This window comes from Girardinichthys multiradiatus, chromosome 22, assembly GCF_021462225.1.
Source record: "Girardinichthys multiradiatus isolate DD_20200921_A chromosome 22, DD_fGirMul_XY1, whole genome shotgun sequence".
Lineage (NCBI taxonomy): Eukaryota > Metazoa > Chordata > Actinopteri > Cyprinodontiformes > Goodeidae > Girardinichthys > Girardinichthys multiradiatus.
The window spans coordinates 3,878,951-3,903,720 of NC_061814.1; the positions used below are offsets into that span (position 1 = coordinate 3,878,951).

Consider the following 24,770-nt stretch of genomic DNA (forward strand, 5'->3'; position numbering starts at 1 on the left):
CAGCCAGCATGTTGTGGAGACGTTTAAAGCGGGATTAGCTTCTACAACAATATCTCAAGCTTTGAACATCTCACAGAGCTCTGTTCAAAACATCTGAACATGGAATGAGAATGGACTAACTGTAGACCTACAAGGACATGAAGGTCCACCTAAACTGAGGCTATGTAAAGAGAACATTATTTAGAGAAGCAGCTAAGAAGCCCATGGTAACTCTGGAGGACCTGTACACATCCACAGATCAGGTGGATCGGTCAACAGGACAACCATTAGTTGTGTACTCCACAAAATCTTTATGAAACTGTGGCAAGAAGAAAGTCATAAGATGTCCTGTTTAAACTTTGCAACAAGTCATGTAGGGGACACACCAAATGGTGCTCTGCTCTGCTCAGCTCAGATCAGACCAATATTGAACTTTTTGCTTAACATACAAAAAACTATTCAACCAATATTTTTGAAGGAGTAGTGCTTCCTATAGTTCAGTGTTGATTATAGAAGACAAGGTGCTATTTGGATGGGACAGACATGAACATCTGACATTCAAAAGCAAAACCATATGTGGCAACCAACACTTTTTCTGCTCTGCTGCCATTCTGAATGTGTCAGCTCCTTACAAATCAGATCACTGACATGGGCAATAGTAGACTGCATATGTGCCAAATTATGTCCAAACTGAACCATTCCTTCTGGGGTCTGTTTTCATCAGTGAGTGAAATTCAATACATACTGCACTCACCCTCACAAGCTTGGCCATCTTGAGACTCCTGGTAGCCTTGGTCACAGAGACACTGGAATGAGCCCAGCCTGTTCTCACAGTAGCCATGGGGCCCACATCGTGTCTCATTGAGCCCACACTCATCAATGTCTGCAAACAACAGGAAGCAGAGAAGCGTTCAACAACTGCGCTGCTCATGTGCCTCATTGTTATCCTTTCAATTTTATGTGTCAAGGTGTAACAATTAAATATCTATTAAATGACTGACTAAACATATGTCTTTCTATTTTTCCCTCAAAACACTTTAAACGGGAGACATTATGTGCAGCATAATAAATAAATGCTGATGTATTTACAGATAAAGGACCCAATGTAAAAGGTAACATAAATTTTCAAATATTACTTGGTTTCAGAAAAATAAACACTGACAGCTACACACACATTTCAATGGAGTCTGTGTTTGCATAAATCAAAGAGAGAGGGCAGCAAATATTCCTGCAAGTCTAGACAGCGAGCTTAAAGTCTTCCATCTGTTTCTTTTCCTGTTTTTTCTTATTTTCTCTCTGGTTTGCTGAGGTAAAAGAGGGCATATGTAGCAGCTTTGACACAGAGCCCTAGACTCCCTCCAAGGTGTTGAAAGCTGAGGCTCCATATTTAAAGGAAACTGTAGATATTCTCCACTTCTGCCTCATACCTCAATGTCAAATATTGATGGATATACAGAATATGAGATGAAAATGAGGGTAGCCTTTGTGACACATAGCCACTGGTTGCCTTGACAACAGCTCTGGACATCTGTCAGTATCTTAGGTACCTTCATCAGGCTGTTTAATCTGTCATAGTTTCCAGCTATCAGCATTGTTCTAAATTTAAATTAGGCTCAACAGCTCTTGATAGTTCAAACAGAAAGATAACAACCCAGAGCTGAAATGATATTCAAATGGTTGAATCTAAAAAAATCAATGGTACCTGCATTTCATCAGAAATACTGAGAAGCTGACAGTATGTGTAACCCAACCGTGATTCCAGAAAGGATTATTTTAAACAAAAGAAGAGAAGAGAATACAAAACAATAAGTAATTATTTCTGCACTTTAGAGAGAGCCAAGTGTAAGTCACTCTGCATGAGCTTTTTTACCGGTATCAAAGATATACCAAAGTGTTGCGGTTTTAAAACAGTTAACAGTTAAAGTGAGACCATAGTATTTATTTCAAAGTTATCATTTGGTCAGATTCTCATTCCGATGCCCAAGATGTACATGGTCTTTAACAATAAGAGTGAAAATGTGCCAGTCAGGAAGTCAGGGGTTCAGTCCACAGATTTCTACTGATAAGCTGCAAGTAACGTAGACAGATTCCAGCCATTCCTAACAGAACAGCTAATGTTACTGAAGTCTTTCCAACCCATCTCAATGCAATGGTATCAAGCACAGCTTGGGGCTGTTCAGTCCCTGTAACACCTGAATGAAAACTTCACATTATTGACATTAAGTCAGACATTTTCACTTCGACGCATCTGATGTCTTCTAAATATAACAGCACAGAACAAGGTTCTACAGGATAACATGGATGATCAAAAATTTACATTCATTTTTCAGGGTAAATTAGATTAATTGCACAGTAGCACATTTATTTTATTGGTCTGCTGTCAATTTACAGGTATTACAACAGAAAGGAAGTGATATATTTATTAAACATATTTATGTTTCCAAAGCAAGTCGTGTGTTTGGGTATGCATAGTTGCATCTTACCATCACAAGAGGGCGCATCGAGGCTGGCGGTGAATCCAGTGTCACACACACACAGATAAGAGCCTTTCGTGTTGAGACATGTACCATGAGGGGAGCAGAGCTCTGTCTCTTCCAAACATTCATCCACATCTGGGACGTTACAAGCAGAACCAACAGAGTTTAGTGTTTGTACTTGTTTGCCTGGTCAGAATGCTGTCAGAATACTGGGACAGTTGTGGGGTCTGATAGCTTTACAGGGACCAAAATGGTGAAGCCCACCAGAGAAAGGTAAACCACTACAACGTATACACAATAACTAATACATGATAAGCTAATTGTGTGTGTTTGTGAACAGTAGACCTAACAGAGTGTGACACGTCACCTATACAGCTGGTGCCATCGATCTGTCTGTAACCCCCAGGGCAGGTGCAGGTGTAGGAGCCCATGTTGTTGACACACTCTCCCACAGCCTGACATGGAGCCATCTCCTCCTGACACTCATCCACATCTGGAATGCAACACAAGAGGAGGTGTCAGTTTTTATTTGTATTGATTAGTATACTAAAATGTATGTTAAATGTCCTACAGAGTCAAGTATTGATACACTAGGTCTGGATTCAGATATACATTTGTTTATTTAAAATTAAAAAGCAAGACAGACAAAAGAAAAAAAGTGACTCCACTCCTGTATCTTGCTCTCAACATCGACATCTGCTGAACAGCAAATTCTACAATTGAAACTGGACAAAAGGTATGATAATATAAAAACTTTCCCAAAAACATAATATTCAAAACATTTTAAAGGATTTGATTCAGCTCAATTAGTAACAATATACAGAATGGAAATACACACACCGTCGGACAACTCTCCTGTACATGTCCATGTTTTGCTCCTGAGATGCATCTTTTATTCACGCAAGCATTGGGTTCCATTAATGCTGCACTAACTATAACTATTCTTCAGTTCAAAGTTGTTAAAAAGTGAGCTCCACACATGGAAGTGTGTATTTGAATTTATTAATGCACATTACTGGCACCAGTTCTAAAAATGTTTCTGTGTGTACCAGCTTACAAATGTTGTGAATCTATTGAGAGAGAATTATTTCTGTTAAGGAGGACTTGGCCTAAAATGGAGGACTTGGCCTGAGGCAGACCCATGCTGTATTGGATGCCTGATCATTGAGGTGCTTCTTGGGGAGCAGGTACCTCAGGGATTCTGGTTATGACAATCTGAAGCTCAATTTAAGAAAAACAAATGGTCTTATCTAGATGTTCTCTAGTTCTGACCAGTTTTCCAGCCCTTAGCTGTTAGATCAATAATGACAGGTTATATCATTCTTTGGCCAGATCTAACCTGACATAAGTTACCAACACACTTTACTGTTTGTACTGATATGTTAAACCCGTCTGATGCTTGCCAGCATTAGTGCTTTGAGTAATGACTACAGAGTTCAGATTCTGTTTTATGTTTCCATTCATAGTCCTTGAAAGGTTGGTTAACACCTTCTATTACTCTTTCAGAAGTGCCGTTGCAGTCTAGATTACCTTTCTGGCCAAGGAGCATCTATCTAAGCTTAGCAGCTGCATCATAGTGGTTTTAAAAATGTTTATGTAATTTATGATTACTGAAAACACTCCTACCAGATAAGTGACTGAATAGAAATCAAATAGACTTTAATTTTTTTTGTAACCTGACCTGTTATTTGTAATGTTTCCTCAGTTCTGATCATGCATCGAGAGAATCAACCAAGTATATATGAACCACTCATAGGACAATTAGTAATGGGACCCACTAGTCCCTCCTGGGAGTCCTGAAGGTCCTTGTCACTTGAAAGATGTCACCTAATGACACCAACGTGTTGAATACTTGTAAAACATCCAGGTGAGAACTGTCAAGGCTCCAATGTAAGTATTGCTAAAATTTAATGTTGGTTTTTGTACATCTTTTCTAAAGACTTGCCCTTCGAGCCACCAGATTTACTGTCTTAAATGTGAAGGTTAGTGTCCTCACAGAGTCCCTTGTCCTTCAGATACAGCTGAACTGCTGAGTCTTGACCCAGAACTGGGATCTTTTGTTTCACCAATACAGAAGTTGAAATACTCCTCACTGTGCTAGACTGCATACATCTCTTTCCGTGGCTGAAGATTGAGTGTCCGTCTCAGAGTGTTCGGACATGCAGTGTGAATTCTGCATTACCTGCACACATACAGGTGTGTGCATATGTACTGTCATGTCTAATTCAGAACAAGTGAGTGAAAGAGACGGAGCAAGAATAAAGGAAATTCCTTTCCACGTTTAGAGGTGAAAATAAAAAGCAACTAAATTGTTATAAAAAGGAATTTAGATTGCTTGTCTTTATTATTGATAAACACAAATAATAAATAGATTCCTTAAACACTGAGTGAAATAGTCCAATAGCTTATTTCTGTAAGTTTTAAAGATTAGGGCCTGCTATCCTCTTGAGGCTGTGGTTATTTATGTTTCTTGCACACCTTTATCTACCAGACCGTTCCCTTCCACTCAAAGTTCCATTACCATGCTTGAATGCAGCACTATGTTTCCCAACTTGTGGAGGGTTTCTGCTGGGCAACTGTAGAGTTAGCAGTCATCCCCATGATTGTATAAACCATAGCCTGTAAGTAATAAATCTATCTAATATACTATATGAGTTTTACATTTTGAATTGAATATCTAAAAAAATACTTTTCAATGATGTTCTACTATACAGAAAGATACACCTGAACATCAAGAACTGATTAAATGTATAAGTGAGATTTAACTTAAATGATACTTAAGTAGGAGTAATAGATAGCAAACCATCACACTGATCTCCAGTTGACGACAATCTGAACCCGGGCCCACACTGACACAGGAACGAGCCTTCAGTGTTCAGGCAGAGGCCTCTGATACACACTCGCTCATCATGGCACTCGTCTATATCTAGAAAGGTACAAAGGTTTGTACACAACATAATCAACAAAGGGTTAATCATTGTTATGTGTTATTACATAAACAGTGTGTTTTTTCTGTAATTTGTTTGGCAAACATTATAATAAGTCTTTGTGCAGACAATTTGTAAATGATAAGGGACAGGATGCAGCAAATTCTCAGAGTGAATTCAGTTAGGTGATAAATCTGAGCATTGGTCCAGTTCAATGTTGTGGTCAAAACTTACAAACAGAAAATAGAGAATTTTATGTTTGCTCCATATTAAACTGATTTACTAAAGCAGAGACCAATCACATTTAAACTCCAGTGTATCAACCAAGGACAGGAAATTATGTTGTCCATATTGAAAAAATTTGTGGCACACATTTTAGCAAGAATTATGCAGCCCTACACCATATTTATTGCACAAACAGTGTATCAACGAACACAGACCTACCCATGCAGTGACCTCCTTGCCCTACAAAGCCGTCTGGACAGGAACCACAACTGTGACCTCCAGGCTCATTGAAACAAATACCTGAAGGACACACTGTCCCATTTTCACATTCATCAATATCTGTAAAGAAAGAAAGAAAGAAAGCTGTGACTTTGTGTCCAGTTGCAGTTCTTGAATGAATAGCGCCGTTGTAAGCTAGCATGTAGGTTAGGCATCAACAAGCAGGAGACACCTTACCTGAAGTGTATATCACTCCAAATAACAAACATTGCAGAGGATAATACAAAATAACTGAAGGGGCACAAATTGAACAGAAACCCCTGTTATACAAATGTAATATCTATAAAAAAATGATCAAATTGATCAAAAGTTATAACAAATTCTAAATTTCAGTAAATTAATGTGTGACAGAATATTGACATGTTAACTTCTAATTGTAAAACAGAAGTTTAATTGTGAAAACTAAGATAAAGTAAAATGAGCCCCATTTCCTGCAACGTAAGCATGATGACAGAATAGGTAAAAATCTCCAAAGCTCACTGTCATGGAGCTTGCAGCATGGGTGGTGCAGAATAGGGTCTAGTGTTGTGAGGGGCGTTAAGAGATTTGGGTTATGCCTGGGTGGATATTGAGGATTTGGAGGTTGGGTGCACATGCTATTGCCTGCTGGTGCCTGGGGTCCTGGCTGCTCTCAGCTGCTGGCAGGGGGATCACTTCGCTTGGCTGGCCCCTGGAGTCTTTGGGGATCTTTGGGGTCCCTAGATAAAGTCAATGATGTAGTGGTGTGGGCATGGGTGGGCATTGGCTTAACCTGCATGCAAGGATGGCAGCATGGCTGTGTTGGGTGGATATGGTGCCCTACATTTCAACGTGTGCCTCCTGCTCCCGTCCTTCACTGATAATCTTTACTGAGCTGTTCTTGGGTTCTGAGCGTTGCAGGCCTTTTACTGTTCTTAGCACTCTAACAACTGTGCACCTCCAGGTGACAAAGTCGCTCAAGTACGATAAACACAAACACATTTACTTTTACACATATGTTCACCCACTCACATACACACACCGACACACTAATAATCCAAATGGATGATAAGCATGGCCATCTCAGTCATCAGAACTTACTCCTGTAGAAAACCAGTGAGCTGAGCTGAAGTAAAGAGAGCATAAGAGGGGATTAGGACACCCAGAGAAGTTGTGCAAAGAGGAATGATCAAAGATCACTCTCTGCATCGGTTCTAACCTTGCAAAATACCCTAGATGACTAGGTGTTGTCCTATTAAGGACATGTAGCAGACAAAAATTTAATAACAACCAGTAGGTTTGTAAAAACAATTTCTTAACAGCGGCACTCCCCGAACCCGGTGATGGACACCGGCAGTAACTGACGCTGTCAAGCTGAAGAAGGAGTCCTATCGGCTGTGGTTGGCTTGTGGGAATCCTGAGACGGATGACGGGTACCGTAAGGCCAAGCGTGCCGCGTCCCGGGCGGTGGCAGAGGCAAAAACTCCGTCCTGGGAGGAGTTTGGTGAAGCCATGGAGAAGGACTACCGGTTGGCCTCGAAGCGATTCTGGCAAACCATTCACCGCCTCAGGAGGGGGAGGCAGTGCTTTGCCAACACTGTTTACAGTGGGGGTGGGAGGCTGCTGACCTCAACTGGGGACATTATTGGGCGGTGAAAGGAGTCCTTCGAGGATCTCCTCAATCCTGCCATCACGCATTCCCTGGCGGAAACAGAGGCTGGGGACTCGGGGTTGGTCTCTTTCATCACCCAGGCTGAAGTCACCGAGGTGGTTAAAAAGCTCCGCAGTGGCAGGGCTTCAGGGGTGGATGAGATCCGCCCTGAGTACCTCAAATCTCTGGAAGTTGTCGGGCTGTCATGGTTGACACGCCTCTTCAACACTGGTGTGGCGTTCGGGTACAGTGCCTCTGGACTGGCAGACTGGGGTGGTGGTCCCCTTTCATAAGAAGGGTGACCGGAGGGTGTGTTCCAACAGGGGGATCACACTCCTCAGCCTCCCCTGGTAAGGCCTACGCCAGGGTATTGGAGAGGAGAGTCCGGCCGATAGTCGAACCTCGGCTTCAGGAGGAGTAGTGTGGTTTTGGTCCCGGCCGTGGAACACTGGACCAGCTCTATACCCTCTACAGGGTACTCGAGGGCTCATGGGAGTTTGCCCAACCGGTCTACATGTGTTTTGTGGACCTGGAGAAAGCATTCGACTGTGTCCCTCGTGATGCTCTTTATTAGGGGCCATCCGGTCTCTGTACAAGCGGAGCAGGAGTTTGGTTGGGATTGCCGGCACTAAGTCGGACCTGTTCCCGGTGCATGTTGGACTCCGACAGGGCTGCTCTTTGTCACCGGTCCTGTTCATAACTTTTATGGATAGAATTTCTAGGCGCAGCCAAGGGCCGGAGGGGGTCTGGTTTGGGGACCAGAGGATTTCGTCTCTTCATTTTGCAGATGACGTGGTCCTGCTGGCCCCCTCTAGCCAAGACCTACAGCATGCGCTGGGGCGGTTCACAGCTGAGTGTGAAGCGGCTGGGATGAGGATCAGCTCCTCCAAGTCCAAGACCATGGTTCTCGACCGGAAAAGGGTGGCTTGTCCTCTTCAGGTTGGAGGGGAGTTCCTGCCTCAAGTGGAGGAGTTTGAGTATCTCGGGGTCTTGTTCACGAGTGAGGGAAGAATGGAGCGGGAGATCAACAGACAGATTGGTGCGGCTGCCGCAGTAATGGGGGCGCTGTGCCGGTCCGTTGTGGTGAAGAGAGAGCTGAGCCGAAAAGCGAGCTCACAATTTACCGGTCGGTCTACGTTCCAACCCTCACCTATGGCCATGAACTTTGGGTCATGACCGAAAGAACGAGATCCCGGATAAAAGCAGCTGAAATGAGCTTCCTCCGTAGGGTGGCCGGGCACTCCCTTAGAGATAGGGTGAGGAGCTCGGAGGGGCTCCGAGTAGAGCCGCTGTTCCTCTACATCGAGAGGAGCCAGTTGAGGTGGCTCGGGCATCCATACCGGATGCCTCATGGACGCCTTCCTCCGGAGGTGTTCCAGGCACGTCCCACCGGGAGGAGGTCCAGGGGACGGCCCAGGACACGGCCCAGGACACGCTGGAGGGACTATGTCTCTCAGCTGGCCTGGGAACGCCTTGGGCTCCACCCGGAGGAGCTGGAGGAGGTGTCTGGGGAGAGGGACGTCTGGGTGTCTCAGCTGAGCCTGCTCCCAGATAAGCGGAAGACGACGAGTACGAGTACGAATTTCTGAACATGGGCCTAAATACTCAAAATAATTCTAAAGGTTTTAGAGTTTAAACCAGAATCAAATATGAAAGCTGGTGATACATTTATGCAGAGTAGGAATGTTATGCCTCTTACTGGCAAAAAATAAACTTTGACTGGATAAACTTCAAACATAAAGTATTTCATTTAGTAATAACAGGGGCACAAACTGGTTAAACACGTGTATAGTTAAGGTTTTACTTGGCACGTGTATATATAACAGTTGAATAAACGTTGCACCACATGTTTCACCACAGCGTGGTGTTTCTCTTTCTAGTATCCCATCTATGTCTCAAACCAACATCTTCTCAGCATGTTTTCTCTATTATTCCCATTAATAGATACTTTGGTTGCACACAAAAAAACCTCTGTATAAATTACCTTCAAATATCTAGATGTGATACCTCTTCCCCCACAAAGAAGAAGATGCGATTTTACCGCAGTTACGAGGAGACAATCATGAGGTCAGCTTGCCCTGGCAGCACTGATTCAGTATCGTTTTGGTGGGTGGGGAGTGCTGGGCTGAAATTGCAGGAAACCACGTAATGATAGAGTGCATTGTATTTATGTCCCCATAGTGGTGGGGAGTGTTGAGGCCAGTGAGTGCACAGACTAGTAACTGGTCTCCTCTAAAATTCCACTGATTTATAATTTGTGTCAATGTCAAGATCTTTAGTTAGACTGAAAATGGATTCCTGTTGGAAATTTTTGCTGTTTACATGGTTGTGTCTGTCAGGAAACACTTCATAAATCTATATGTTCATAAGTGTCCCCACCAAAACAGTGAGCTGCTTCTCCAATAACAAAACCTGGATCACCAGTGACCAAAGAGAACTACCTGACCAAAAAAGTCTTCAGGAGTAGGAAACAGCAGCAAATTATTGATGAATGAACAACAATTCTGTGAAGAATGAACAAAAACAGTTCAGTCAAGGGTTGATATGCACATTTGCACAAAACCACATCCATCTCTGGGACACAGAACCAGTCTCCTCCCTGAACAGTGATGATGGCTAAATATTCCTAAGGAGTTTATACCGAAATAACAGATGAATGTGACACCTTCAGGCCTCTGGAAATTGTTCTCAAGGATAAACCAGATTTGTGGAGGTTCACAATTCTCTTCCTCGCATCTTGCTTGATTTCTTTAGATTTTTCATGATGTCACATGAGAAAGCAGTGTGTTTGAGGTGTTACCTTAAAATACATCCACAGGTGTACCTCCATTTCACTCATCCAGAAGCTTACAAAGGCACGACATCATCAGCTGGGCTTTCCCAGATAATTTAAATATACAGTATAGCAGTCTTAGTGTATTTAAGTTTCTGAATTTGAACAAAGTGTAAATAAAAATCTCAGAAGATTCTCTCATTATTTTTATTTATTATTATTTATCATTATTATTATTTTATTTAGCAAATGGAAATCATTTTGGTAATCCTAACTGAACTGAAACAAGAGACATTTAGTCAGATTTATTATTGGATTGTAAAGAAAAAAAGGGTTATGCGTTTTGGTTTTTTTTACACTGTTTGTGAATATCCACTTTCAGCTGAAGATGTGTTTGTCTTAATGCAGCTCTTCATAGTGTTAACCTGCAGTAAGATCACAAAGCAATGCATGCTGGTTATGCCTGGTTCATGTGGCAAGATTTGAAAACTGTCAGTTGATTTTCAAAACCTTAGAGACCCCACACAGACTATAAAAAATCATAGACCACTCTTAATACAACAAACATGCCAGGAATATCTCATAAAATTATCTTAAGAGCCATCACAATAATCATGGCATATCTGAAGAGGAAGATCGGGGTAAAAATCTGCATAAAAATCCTGCCGTGTGAACCAGGTATTAGAAATGTTGCCATATTTATGTCTGAAAACTGCCAGGTCATATGACTGGATACAGGCTGGTGCAGGCAACACAATTAAGATAGTTAAGCTGTTTTAATTATCAATATTAAAGATCTCTCCAACATCAGTTAAATCCTTTAACATCTTTATGGTTAAACTTCAGCATTTATTCCTTTGATTTTGTGTGTGTGGTTTTGTGTGGTATGGTATACAAGAACTTGGATGCTCCAAACATACAGCAGGCAGTGGTTCTACTTTGTTTACAGACTGGCCATTGGAGGTTTTAGATCAGGAGGAGGACTGACCTTACATTGATTAAAAACAAAACAAAAGGAGGACACCGAACCTGCATGTGCCTGCTAAGGTACATATGCAATGATTTCTGAGTACACTTGTTTTACAATTAGACTTTAAATGTCACCAGAGCACTAAGTCTGCACTGTTGAGGTTTTTTTTTATGTCTTTGTAGCTGTGGATTTTGCTGATTTTGTGCTTCTTGTCCTTTTGCATTTGACACCACTGACCATGAGATCCTCATTTCTAGGCTGGAGTAGTGGGTGAGTCTCAAAGGGTACGCCCCCAAAAAAGTTCAGGTTCTACCTCTCCAACAACAGTTTTTATGTCAACATCAAAGATTTTATTTCCACATCACGGCTCTTCGATGGGTTGTACCACAATGTTTCATTCTTGGACCTCTTCTTTCTCCTTTATACTTGCTGTCATTAGGCGCTATTGTTCCTGAATATGGCATCCCTTGTCATTTTTATGCCGATGAGTGTCATATTTACTTCTCTCTAAAGCACACTGGTGCATGCACCATCCAACCTCTACTTGACTGCCTGGTTAGGAATTAGCTTTAAACTTCTTAAATTTAAATGAGATCAAGATGGAGTTATGCTGTTTCCATCCAGTGGCACAAACAGGAACCCCTTTATCATTCTTTCCTCTCTGGCCCCGTTTGACAAACAGCTTGTCACTAATCTGGGAGTGAAAACAAACCCTTTCATGAAATTAAATGGTTATGTAAATATAATTGTTACATTCAGCTTTTTCCAGTTGAGCGACTGTCTAAATTGAAGTCCATGCTGTCTGCTAGAAACCTTGAGACAGTAATACATGCTTTCATCCAGGCTTGACTACTGCAATGTGCTTCTTTATGGAATTTGTCAGACCGCCATTTTACGTTTACAACTGGTTCAAAATGCCACAGACCAATTTTTAACCTATACAGCCAAGAGAGAGCAAATTTCTCCAGTTTTGGCAGCCTTTCACTGGTTTCCGGTTCTCTTCCAAATACATTTTAAAATCCTTTTGTATGTTTTTAAATGTCTCAACAGTTCTGTCGCCTCTTATCTCTCTGATCTTGAGCAGCCATGTGTCCCACAGTGCTCTAGGAGGTCAGCTGATCAGATGCTTTTATTGATTCCAGGCACACAATACAAGCTCAGAGGTGGCAGAGCTTCGCTGTTGCAGGTCCAAAACTGTGGAATGTTCTGGCACTACATGTCAAGCAGGCTGCCTCTCTCACTGTTTTTAAGTCTTGTTTAAAAATACACTTTTATTCCCTGGCCTTTGACCCAGTGTGAGCTGTTCTTGACCTCTTTGTGTTTTTATGATTATAGTCATTGAAACTGGCTTTTTCTTACCTCTGCTGATTCATGTATTTTATTCTGTGTCCTCTGCTTGTTTGCTTTATTGTGCAGCACTTTGGTTGGCTTTGTTGTTGTTTTAATGTGCTTTAAGTGATATAGTCTACATGTTTCCCTGGACATGTTTTAGATGACCTCTCTCTCTTCATTCCTTACCTACACAGGTAGTTTGGTGGTCATTCAGGTGGTATCCCTCATCACAGTGGCAGGTGTAACTCTCAACTGTGTTGTAACAAATCCCACGTCCACATATGTAAGGGTTGATCTGACACTCATCCACCTCTAAGAAAAAACATGAAGGAAAATATTAACAGCTTCAAAAGATTAACATGCAGGGATGTAAAGACCCTAAAAAAACAACAGTAACAACATATTACAGCTTACTGTAATAACAAAGGAACACCAAAAGTACATAACATCTACCAAAAAGTAGCATGAAGCCTTTGAGGGCAGCTTGACAATGCTTGCCTTTCAATGGCGCTCTGTAATATGAAACAGTCAGAAAACCAGAAACCTGGTAAAACCAAGAAAGAACAGTCAGGCATTCGAGACTGACCAGCTAACTGAGTGGGTGCGATGTCCTGGCCTGCGTTGGACGGGAGAATCTCCACAGGTGCAGGAGGAGAGGTCCTCTCAACAACTTCTATCAAATAAAAACAAAAACAAAACAAACACCATTATAGACATTTTTCATTTATACAACATAGAGACCAGTATTATTGGAAGATATCTTAAACATGAACATGAGTACTGTTACTGTTATGCAAACAATTCTGTCATGACAAATTAGTCATAATATTTTTGCACCTTACAACAATGCTAAACATTTCTCGCTGGCTGGATATTACCAGCCTTTTGTTTCAATCATCTCCCAGTTTATGCTTCTCTGTAGGTCATGTAGGTGATGTTTTCTTTGACCTTAAACTTTAACACAATATTTAAACCCAACCACCCACAATAAGTGGTTAACAGTGATTAACAGGGTTTGCAATAAAATATCTTAATAAAATCAGCCAATCTTTATCAAATATTTCCAGACAGACAGAAATCTATGCTCTCATCAAAGCCTTTACAAGAAATTTCAACCAGTAATGTCAGAATGTCTTTCAGGATTTATGTTCTGATTTACAGAATAAAGCATTCACAGCTGCCCAGGGTGGCTGATTATCAACCAATTTTAAGTTTAAACAGAGCAGAAACGCTGCTACAGCATGCATGTGATAAGCGAAGACCAACAAACCTCAAATTCTTAGTAATTCTCTTAACTCTCTTCTGAATCCTTATGATTCCTCTTGCCTAGTTTTTAACATTTCTTTTTACAAAGTCCGTGCTGTCAGGTTTTTACCCTTACTTTGAACCCTTGGCCCTGCTATGCCTTCTATATCCTCAGCTTTTTTAGATACTTTTGAACCTATGTCCATCATTCAATACTTTTTAGCGCCACCCTTTGCTGCAATTACAGCTGCAAGTCGCTTGGGGTATGTCTCTATCAGTTTTGCACATTGAGACACTGAAATTCTTGCCCATTCTTCCTTGCAAAACAGCTCGAGCTCAGTGAGGTTGGATGGAGAGCGTTCGTGAACAGCAGTCTTCAGCTCTTTCCACAGATTCTTGATTGGATTCAGGTCTGGTCTTTGACTTGGCCATTCCAACACCTGCATACGTTTATTTGTGAACCATTCCATTGTAGATTTGGCTTTATGTTTTGGATCATTGTCTTGTTGGAAGATAAATCTCCGTCCCAGTCTCAGGTCTCTTGCAGACTCCAACAGGTTTTCTTCCAGAATGGTCCAGTATTTGGCCCCATCCATCTTCCCACCAATTTTGACCATCTTCCCTATCCCTGCTGACAAAAAGCAGGCCCAAACCATGATGCTGCCACCACCATGTTTGACAGTGGGGATGGTGTGTTCAGGGTGATGAGCTGTGTTGCTTTTACGCCAAACATATCGTTTTGCGTTGGGGCCAAACAGTTCGATTTTGGTTTCATCTGACCAGAGCACCTTCTTCCACATGTTTGTTGTGTCTCCCAGGTGGCTTATGGCAAACTTTAACAAGACTTTTTGAGAAATTGCTTTCTTCTTGCCACTCTTCCATAAAGGCCAGATTTGTGCAGTGTACGACTGATTGTTGTCCTATGGACAGACTCTCCCACCTCAGCTGTAGATCTCTGCAGTTCATCCAGAGTGATCATGGGCCTCTTGGCTGCATCTCTGATCAGTCTTCTCTTTGTTCGAGATGAAAGTTTAGAGACAGGCCGGGTCTTGGTAGATTTGCAGTGGTCTGATACTCCTTTCATTTCAACATGATTGCTTGCACAGTGCTCCTTGGGATGTTTAAAGCTTGGGAAATCTTTTTGTATCCAAATCCGGCTTTCAACTTCTCCACAACAGTATCTCGGACCTGCCCGGTGTGTTCCTTGGTCTTCATGATGCTCTCTGCGCTTTGAACAGAACCCTGAGACTATCACAGAGCAGGTGCATTTATACGGAGACTTGATTACACACAGGTGGATTCTATTTATCATCATCAGTCATTTGGGACAACATTGGATCATTCAGAGATCCTAACTGAACTTCTGAAGTGAGTTTGCTGCACTGAAAGTAAAGGGGCCGAATAATATTATATGCCCCACTTTTCAGTTTTTTATTTGTTAAAAAAGTTTGACGCATCCAATAAATTTCATTCCACTTCCTTCCACTTCCATGTACTTTCGCAAGGCACTGTACATCCACACAGCCCCAGTAGAACTCTACAATCTCTAGACCAAAGGCTCCTAGATGTTCCCAGGACTGAGTTTGTTATCAGCGGAGACAGAGCTTTGTCACCTGCAGCTTCTAGGATCTTTCTGTGAGGTCTGCTTGAACTTTAGACCATTTTGAATCTCTTTAAAAAACTTGTCTTTTTTTAACTCCCCTCCTTGAACCACCACCTTAACGTGGTGGAGGGGTTTGAGTGCTCAAATGATCCTTGAGGCTATGCTGTCTGGGGCCTAAATGCCCCTGGTAGGGTCTCCCATGGCAAACAGGCTCTAGGTGATGGGTCAGACAAAGAGTGGTTCAAGAATCCCTCATGAAGAACAAAATATCGAGGCACGTGACGTCGCCCGGTATGGCGGAGCCGGGGTCCCACCCTGGAGCCAGGCCTGGGGTCGGGACTCGTCGGAGAGCGCCTGGTGGCCGGGTTGCTCCTCGCGGGACCCGGCGGGGCCAAGCCCGAACGAGAGACGTGAGGCCATCACCCAGTGGGCCCACCACCTGCAGGGGGAACCGTGAGGGACCGGTGCAAAGAGGATTGGGTGGCGGACGAAGGTGGAGACCTCAGCGGCCCGATCCCCGGATGGTTAGGCTGGCTCTAGGGACGTGGAATGTCACCTCGCTGGGGGGGAAGGAGCCTGAGCTTGTGCGGGAAGTCGAGAGATATCGACTAGAAATAGTCGGGCTCGCCTCCCGCACAGCGTGGGCTCTGGAACCCATCTGCTTGAGAGGGGTTGGACTCTGTTCTACTCTGGAGTGGCCCACGGGGAGAGGCGGCGGGCTGGTGTGGGTTTGCTTGTTGCCCCCCAGCTCAGCCGTCTCGTGTTGGGGTTTACCCCAGTGGATGAGAGGGTCGTATCCCTGCGCCTTCGGGTTGGGGAGAGGTCTCTGACTATCATTTCAGCCTACGGTCCGAGTGGCAGTGCAGAGTACCCGGCCTTCTTGGTGCCCCTCCCGGGGACTCCATTATTCTGCTGGGGGACTTTAACGCCCACGTGGGGAACGACAGTGACACCTGGAGAGGCGTGATCGGGAGGAATGGCCTCCCCGATCTGGATCCGAGTGGTGTTTTGTTATTGGACTTCTGTGCTAGTCACGGATTGTCCATAACGAACACCATGTTCAAACATAAGGGTGGGGTGTCCATCAGTGGACTTGGCACCAGGACACTCTAGGCAGGAGGTCGATGATCGACTTTGTTGTCGTATCATCAGACCTTCGGCCGCATGTTTTGGACACTCGGGTGAAGAGAGGGGCTGAGCTGTCCACTGATCATCACCTGGTGGTGAGTTGGATCCGCTGGAGGAGGAGAAAGCCGGACAGACTTGGCAGGCCCAAGCGCATAGTGAGGGTCTGCTGGGAACGCCTGGCAGAGCCCTTGGCCAGGGATGTATTCAACTCCCACCTCCGGGAGAGCTTCGACCAGATCCCGGAAGATGTTGGAGACATAGAGTCCGAGTGGACCATGTTCTCCGCATCTATTGTCGATGCTGCTGCCCGTAGCTGTGGCCATAAGGTCTGCGGTGCCTGTCGCGGCGGCAATCCCAGAACCCGGTGGTGGACACCGGCAGTAAGGGATGCTGTTAAGCTGAAGAAGGAGTCCTATCGGCTGTGGTTGGCTTGTGTGACTCCTGAGGCGGCTGACGGGTACCGTGAGGCCAAGCGTGCTGCGGCCCGGGCTGTGGCAGAGGCAAAAACTCGGGCCTGGGAGGAGTTTGGTGAGGCCATGGAGAAGGACTACCGGTTGGCCTCGAAGCAATTCTGGCAAACCGTCCGTCGCCTCAGGAGGGGGAAGCAGTGCTTCGCCAACACTGTTTATAGTGGGGGCGGGAGACTGCTGACCTCGACTGAGGACATTATCGGGCGGTGGAAGGAGTACTTCGAGGATCTCCTCAAACCTGCCATCACGCATTCCGTGGTGGAAACAGAGGCTGGGGACTCGGGGTTGGACTCTTTCATCACCCAGGCTGAAGTCACCGAGGTGCTTAAAAAGCTCCGCGGTGGCAAGGCCTTCGGGGGTGGATGAGATCCGCCCTGAGTACCTCAAGTCTCTGGAAGTTGTCGGGCTGTCATGGTTGACACGCCTCTTCAACACTGGTGTGGCGGTCGGGGACAGTGCCTCTGGACTGGCAGACTGGGGTGGTGGTCCCCTTTCATAAGAAGGGTGACCGGAGGGTGTGTTCCAACAGGGGGATCACACTCCTCAGCCTCCCTGGTAAGGCCTACACCAGGGTATTGGAGAGGAGAGTCCGACCGATAGTCGAACCTCGGCTTCAGGAGGAGCAGTGTGGTTTTCGTCCCGGCCGTGGATCACTGGACCAGCTCTATACCCTCTACAGGGTGCTCGAGGGTTCATGGGAGTTTGCCCAACCGGTTCACATGTGTTTTGTGGACCTGGAGAAAGCATTCGACTGTGTCCCTCGTGATGCCCTGTGGGGGGTGCTCCAGGAGTATGGAATCGGGGGCCCTTTACTAGGGGCCATCCGGTCCCTGTACGAGCGGAGCAGGAGTTTGGTCCGCATTGCTGGCACTAAGTCGGACCTGTTCCCAGTGCATGTTGGACTCTGGCAGGGCTGCCCTTTGTCACCGGTCCTGTTCATAACTTTTATGGACAGGATTTCTAGACGCAGCCAAGGCCAGAGGTGGTCTGGTTTGGGGACCAGTGGATTTCGTCTCTTCTTTTTGCAGATGACGTGGTTCTGCTGGCCCCCTCTAGCCAAGACCTACAGCATGCGCTGTGGCGGTTCGCAGCCGAGTGTAAAGCGGCTGGGATGAGTATCAGCTCCTCCAAGTCCGAGGCCATGGTACTCGACCGGAAAAGGGTGGCTTGTCCTCTTCAGGTTGGAGGGGAGTTCCTGCCTCAAGTGGAGGAGTTTAAGTATCTCGGGGTCTTGTTCACGAGTGAGGGAAGAATGGAGCGGGAGATCGACAGACGGATCGGTGCGGCTGCCACAGTAATGGGGGCGCTGTGCCGGTTCGTTGTAGTGAAGAGAGAGCTGAGCCGAAAAGCAAAGCTCTCAATTTACTGGTCGGTCTACGTTCCTACCTTCACCTATGGCCATGAACTTTGGGTCATGACCGAAAGAACGAGATCCCGGATACAAGCGGCTGAAAGGGTAGGGTGGCCGGGCACTCCCTTAGAGATAGGGTGAGAAGCTCGGCCATCCGGGAGGGGCTCGGAGTAGAGCCGCTGCTCCTCCACATCGAGAGGAGCCAGTTGAGGTGGCTCGGGCATCTATACCAGATGCTTCCTGGACGCCTTCCTCGGGAGGTGTTCCAGGCACGTCCCACCGGGAGGAGGCCCAGGGGACGGCCCAGGACACGCTGGGGGGACTATGTCTCTCGGCTGGCCTGGGAACGCCTTGGGCCCCCCCTGGAGGAACTGGAGGAGGTGTCTGGAGAGAGGGACGTCTGGGCTTCTCTGTTGAGTCTGCTGCCCCCGCGACCCGGTCCCGGATAAGCGGAAGACGACGAGTACGACTACAAGTCTTTTTAAACTGACTTTTTATTCCAGAGAAGAAACCAATAGGCCAGTCCTTGTTTCTTCTTTGCCTTTTATTTTTGTTTTTATTGTTTATATTGTCAACCTTATACACTGCTCAAAAATACAAAGAGAACACTCAAATAGCACATCCTAGATCTGAATGAATGAAATATTCTCATTGAATACTTTGTTCTGTACAAAGTTGAATGTGCTGACAACAAAATCACACAAAAATCATCAATGGAAATCAAATTTATTAACCAATGGAGGCCTGGATTTGGAGTCACACACAAAATTAAAATGGAAAAAACACACTACAAGCTGATCCAACATTGATGTAATGTCCTTAAAACAAGTCAAAATGAGGCTCAATATTGTGTGTGGCCCCCACGTGCCTGTATCACCTCCCTACAACGCCTGGGCATGCTCCTGATGAGACGGCGGATGGTCTCCTGAGGGATCTCCTCCCAGGCCATGCGGCCCTCCAAAGAAATGCCACCCCACACCATTACTTACCCAATGCCAAACCAGTCATGTTGAAGGATGTTTCAGGCAGCAGATCACTCTCCACGGTGTCTCCAGACTCTGTCACATCTGTCACATGTGCTCAGTGTGCACCTGCTTTCATCTGTGAAGAGCACAGGGCGCCAGTGGCGAATTTGCCAATCCTGGTGTTCTCTGGCAAATGCCAAGCGTCCTGCGTGATGTTGGGCTGTGAGCACAACCCCCATTTGTGGACGTTGGGCCCTCATACCATCCTCATGGAGTCGGTTTCTAACCGTTTGTGCAGACACATGCACATTTGTGGCCTGCTGGAGGTCATTTTGCAGGGCTCTGGCAGTGCTCCTCCTGTTCCTCCTTGAACAAAGGTGGAGGTAGCGGTCCTGCTGCTGGGTTGTTGCCCTCCTACTGCCTCCTCCACGTCTCCTGGTGTACTGGCCTGTCTCCTGGTAGCGCCTCCAGGCTCTGGACACTACGCTGACAGACACAGCAAACCTTCTTGCCACAGCTCGCATTGATGTGCCATGCTGGATGAGCTGCACTACCTGAGCCACTTGTGTGGGTTGTAGAGTCCGTCTCATGCTACCACGAGTGTGAAAGCACCACCAACATTCAAAAGTGACCAAAACATTAGCCAGAAAGCATAGGTACTGAGAAGTGGTCTGTGGTCCCCACCTGCAGAACCACTCCTTTATTGAGTGTGTCTTGCTAATCGCCAAAGATTTCCCCCTGTTGTCTATTCCATTTGTACAACAGCTGTGAAATTGATTGTCAATCAGTGTTGCTTCCTAAGTGGACAGTTTGATTTCACAGACGTTTGATTCACTTGGAGTTATATTGTGTTGTTTAAGTGTTCCCTTTGTTCCCTTTATTTTTGTTTTGTGTCATTAATCATCACACACCAATATACATGTCCCCGGAAAGCTCGGACACTTTTGAAACACTAGTTTAGTCAGGAAACTTAGCCTAAATATGCTAACAAAGCACAATAAGATTATTCCTGTGGTCCGTAGATTATTTTCCATCAGTTACCAACAGATACAGAATCAAGTCAAATGTGGCAAAAAAATCTCAATTTAGAGCCATTTCCAAAAGCCCAGCAGGTATTATCTTGTCATTTGAAAATTAAAAGCCCCTTGAGGAGGTTAAATCTTACGCCATGTCATAGTTGTGCTGCCACCCATCACCAGAGAAAGAAATAGTGGCTTCTGTAACAGATAAACAGCACTGCTGAGAGTGGATCCAGCTATAATTTTAGGTTTAAGAAAAAATTACTAACTTAGTTACGTCCTTTAATATTAATTAATTATTAATTGGCATCCCAATGTTTCTTCTCTTGACTACATTTTCAACCTACAGCAGAACACTCAAAGCTTTGTAGCAATTTGGACCACACCGGGCTTTAGGGTAGGATGTTACAAACGTTTTCTCTTCTCATGGAGGTTGCCAAACATGTTCTGGATATTAACAGGGGAAGCTGACGCTCATCTCCTTCTCTTAGCCAGGTTTAACTCCCCACCAGACCAAGTTCCCTCGTATGCAAGCCTGTGGGGCTGTGTTTGAACTGAGTACATGCTGAGTCAAAGCAGTTTCATCTTTCTCTTCATGAAACAAATAGCAGAGGATGGATTTTTCTTTTAGGATTCATCATTCTAATTGCATGCAAGAGGAATCCTTAGGCAGACTATCTAATGCTACATTAGAGTTGTAATCTGCAAAGGCTAGAACACAGTTTAACCTACAGTCGCCACATTTTTCAGAGTAATATATAGAAAGCACTTTTTGAACAAGACAGAATGGGTATCATTTGTTTTAAAATTTTCCTACTATAACATCTTCATCGTTAATTAAAAGAAAGATCGAACAGAAAACACCTTTTTCCAGTTTTACTTGAGGGTGAGCCCTTAAATAAATTTGGTTCAGTCCCCTTAAATGCTTTATTTACAAAATAGATGAGGTATATCCATATGAAAACATCAAAATAATAAACTTTTCCCTCAAAGAAATAGATTAAAATCAGTTTTTTTATGCAGTGTTCGGGGAGTATAAAAAGGATCACGACGAAAGTACATAAACCCAACACAGTTCTGAGCTTTCAGTATTTGATAATGCTAAATATTAATTAACATTCACAAATGGCCAATCACATCTAAATAACTGCACTTGAGGCTACATGTCTATGCAAAATTAATGAAACCGACCACTGTGAAAAAAATAACATTAATTTTTTTTAAAACTCTAATTTACCTAAAACCTCAAATGCACATTTGCAAAGTTATTATGTCATTGGAAGTGATTTTAAATAGAATATATACACTCACCGGCCACTTTATTAGGTATACCTTGCTAGTACCAGGTTGGACTCCCTTTTGCCTTCAGAACTGCCTTAATCCTTCGCATAAATTAAACAAGGTACTGGAAACATTCCTCAGAGAGTTTGGTCCATATTGGCATGATAGCATCACACAGATGCTGCAGATTTGTGAGCTAATGATGTGAATCTCCCGTTCCACCACATCCCAAAGGTGCTCTATTGGATTGAGATCTGGTGACTGTGGAGGCCATTTGAGTACAGTGAACTCATTGTCATGTTCAAGAAACCAGTCTGAGATGATTCGTGCTTTATCACATGGCGCATTATCCTGCTGGAAGTAACCATCAGAAGATGGGTATACTGTTTTCATAAAGGGATACAAGGCAGAATGGATCCATGCTTTCATGTTGTTGATGCCAAATTCTGACCCTACCATCCGAATGTCGCAGCAGAAATCGAGACTCATCAGACCAGGCAATATTTTTCTAATCTTCTATTGTCCAATTTTGGTGAGCCTGAGCAAATTGTAGCCTCAGTTTCCTGTTCTTAGCTGACAGGAGTGGCACCCGGTGTGGTCTTCTGCTGCTGTAGCCCATCCGCCTCAAGGTTCGACGTGTTGTGTGTCCAGAGATGCTCTTCTGCATGCCTTGGTTGTAACAAGTGGTTATTTGAGTTACTGTTGCCTTTCTATCAGCTCAAACCAGTCTGGCAATTCTCCTCTGACCTCTGGCATCAACAAGGCATTTGCATCACAGAACTGCCGCTCACTGGATATTTTCTCTTTTTCGGACCATTCTCTGTAAACCCTAGAGATGGTAGTGTGTGAAAATCCCAGTAGATCAGCAGTTTCTGAAATACTCAGACCAGCCTGTCTGGCACCAACAACCATGCCACGTTCAAAGTCACTTAAATCACCTTTCTTCCCCATTCTGATGCTCGGTTTGAACTCCAGCAGATCGTCTTGACCATGTTTACATGCCTAAATGCATTTGAGTTGCTGCCATGTGATTGGCTGATTAGAAATTTACGTTAACGAGCAGTTGGACAGGTGTGCCTAATAAAGTGGCTGGTGAGTGTATTTGTGGGAGAACCTTCATCGCCACAATTTTTTGGCTTTATATCAAAAATACCTTCCATGCAGACACTGTCAATAATGTATGTGCTTTGAAACTACATTGCTGTTTTTACATGAGCAGTACCTTTTACCATACCATCTCTGACAGATTCATGAATACTATTTTTTAGGGACTTGACAAGATCCTTAAACTTTGAATCACATTTTGGAGAATATCCAGAAAGCTGACTGTAAGGGGCAATGGCTTAATTCCTTTAAAGTGCCTGACGAAGTTGGCCAAAGCACTGGTGTAGTAGGCCGGAGATCCCGCATTCTGTTTGTACTGTTCGTTCAATGGTTACGTTTTATAGTGTTTGTAAAACAGATACATATATCTCACTGGGTAGGTATCTTCAGCATCTTCATCAGTTTTAAAAAATGCGGAAATAAAATAGGACGAGGCAAACTGAACCTCCAGAACCTTTATGTAGGTTGGACTGTGCACTCTACGTTTTCAAGATTCACCAGAGCTATAGGCTTCCTTAAATAACATGATAAAGTAGTTGCGGAATAAAAAGGTAGTTTAGTTAAAGTTCTTGCCATGTAACCAGGAGATCCTGTACACAACACCAAGCTTTGCCTCATTGCTGCCATCTTTGGGCTTTATGTTCAATAAGAACTTTTGAGATGGCCTTGATCTTTGTAAAACGTTTTATGGATTCTAAAAATTATGAACGACATTTTGGAGAATATGTCGAGGTTTTATCACGATCCACTGTTGAAGTCAACAACGCACCTTTTTATTAAAATGATGAGAAGTTGGTTTGAAGAACAATGTAAAGCCAGTGGAAGGAGATGTAGCTCAGTTGGACAAAGCCTCTGTCACACAAACATGAAATCATGAATATTTAAAATTCTTTAAGATGTGGTATGATATTTACATATTTACTGACAATTTACTGTTAGAAAGCTGAGTGGAAGAAAAACATGTGGTAGGAAAAGGTGCACCAACAACAAGGAAAACAGTGTAAAGAAATGAACACTTTTCAGAAGCTTGACATTTCTTTTTAAATATTGTTTTTTTTTTTGCGGCACTAGAGGCCTCTATTTTTTGAGAGTAGGAAGACAGGAAAGAGGGAGAGACATTCTGCAAAGACTGTCAGGTCCAGAACTCCCGCATTGAGGACTATAGCCTCTGCACATGGTCGCGCGCTTAACCCCTTCATCACCAGCGCCACACTGTTTTAATTGATTTTATGTAACATGCTAATTGCTCACCAAACCCATGTAATGGTTTTGGTGAGCCTTTTTTGTTAGATAAGAATATCAAGGTTTTTGTTGTTTTGTTTTCATTCAGAATAGATGTTTGTTAAGCTCCGCTTTGTTTTATTTATTTTCTTGATTGGGTCCAACCTTATGCTCCCTTTCGTCACATTTTGCACAGTATTTAATCTTTGGAGACAAAATAATTTATTTTCTCACTTCTCACACCATCCCTTTTTCCAACTAGGGGTCAGAACAGTGAACATTTGAACTTTTCACGATATTCAAATGTTTTGAGATGCACTGGTATGAAGCCCTGATTTTGACCAATATATTTCTTCTAGGTTTAGACAAAGCCAAACTGCCTGGTCTATAACAGGTTAATGTTTAAAACTAAAAATACAAATTCCAGGGCCAAAAAAATAAATACTCTGTAAATCATCCAAAATGTCTGAAAGTATAAACCAAAACCAAAAGAAAGCTTTGTTTCTGTGAGGAGGAATTCCTTCTTTTTCAGTAACATTGCAGTAATATTATCAATGTGCAGAAAAAGACCCTATATTTTTATTGGTTTGAGAACTAAACACTAATAATGGGGTTAATATGATGACATATATACATATTTGTTGTTATATGCAAATGGTGGATGGAAATAATACACATTTTAATCAAAAACAATTCAATCAATACAATGAACATTTAACCTGTACAAGGTGTGCATACATATGTGACCAGCTCCTGCTGTGTCACACTATAAACAGAATATGGTACTTTGATTCAAGTTTTATTAATGCAAA

The 24,770-nt window shown here is 43.7% G+C and overlaps 1 protein-coding gene across 5 annotated transcripts in view; it reads right to left on the reverse strand.

The window, feature by feature from the left end:
• ltbp1 (latent transforming growth factor beta binding protein 1) overlaps nt 1-24,770 on the reverse strand; it is a 260,233-nt gene that overhangs the window by 54,163 nt on the left and 181,300 nt on the right. For all 5 annotated transcript variants that reach the window (XM_047351281.1, XM_047351282.1, XM_047351283.1 and 2 more), the window contains 7 exons: nt 13,158-13,244; nt 12,758-12,883; nt 5,828-5,947; nt 5,260-5,382; nt 2,824-2,949; nt 2,463-2,591; nt 734-862 (listed from right to left, as the gene is read on the reverse strand). In XM_047351281.1, coding sequence (XP_047207237.1) covers nt 734-862; nt 2,463-2,591; nt 2,824-2,949; nt 5,260-5,382; nt 5,828-5,947; nt 12,758-12,883; nt 13,158-13,244 — 840 coding nt within the window. The remainder of the gene's footprint in view (nt 1-733; nt 863-2,462; nt 2,592-2,823; nt 2,950-5,259; nt 5,383-5,827; nt 5,948-12,757; nt 12,884-13,157; nt 13,245-24,770) is intronic.